The 538-nt window shown below is 69.1% G+C and overlaps 1 protein-coding gene across 1 annotated transcript; it reads left to right on the top strand.

Annotated features, from left to right (window-relative positions):
• Positions 1 to 538, top strand: E0L32_012444 (uncharacterized protein; the record flags this gene model as incomplete). Its single annotated transcript, XM_031135282.1, has 1 exon — positions 1 to 538. A coding segment is annotated over one exon (538 nt), but the record flags the coding sequence as incomplete, so codon positions are not given.

Below are 538 nucleotides of genomic sequence, written 5' to 3'. Positions count from 1 at the left end.
TTGCCAGCGAGGGCCTGCGCACGCTGCTCTTGGCGCAGCGCGTCCTGCCCGAGACCGAGTACCAGGCCTGGCGAAAGCTGTACCACGACGCGACCATCAGCCTGACGGACCGCGACGAGCGCATTGAGGCCGTGGGCGAGATGAGCGAGCAGAACCTGGACCTGGTGGGCGCGTCGGCCATCGAGGACAAGCTGCAGAAGGGCGTGCCGCAGGCGATCGACAAGCTGCGCCGCGCCAACATCAAGAGCTGGATGCTGACGGGCGACAAGCGCGAGACGGCCATCAACATCGCGCACTCGGCGCGCATCTGCAAGCCGCACTCGGACATCTTCATCCTGGACGCGACCAAGGGCGACCTCGCGGCGCAGCTGCTGGGCGTCGTCGAGGAGCTGCAGCTGCAGCTCGAGACGGGCTCGCGGTCGCCGGGCGGGCCCGGCAGCCACCACACGGTCGTCTGCGTCGACGGGCACACCCTCGTCGCCATCGAGGCGTCGCCCTCGGACGCCCTGCGCACCCTCTTCTACGAGCTCATCCCGAC

The sequence above is a fragment of the Thyridium curvatum genome, assembly GCF_004353045.1.
Source record: "Thyridium curvatum strain D216 chromosome Unknown NODE_256_length_538_cov_0.783455, whole genome shotgun sequence".
In the NCBI taxonomy this organism is placed as follows: Eukaryota; Fungi; Ascomycota; class Sordariomycetes; order Thyridiales; family Thyridiaceae; genus Thyridium; species Thyridium curvatum.
Note: the sequence above shows the minus strand (reverse complement) of the source record. Positions and strands in the feature narration are given on the sequence as shown.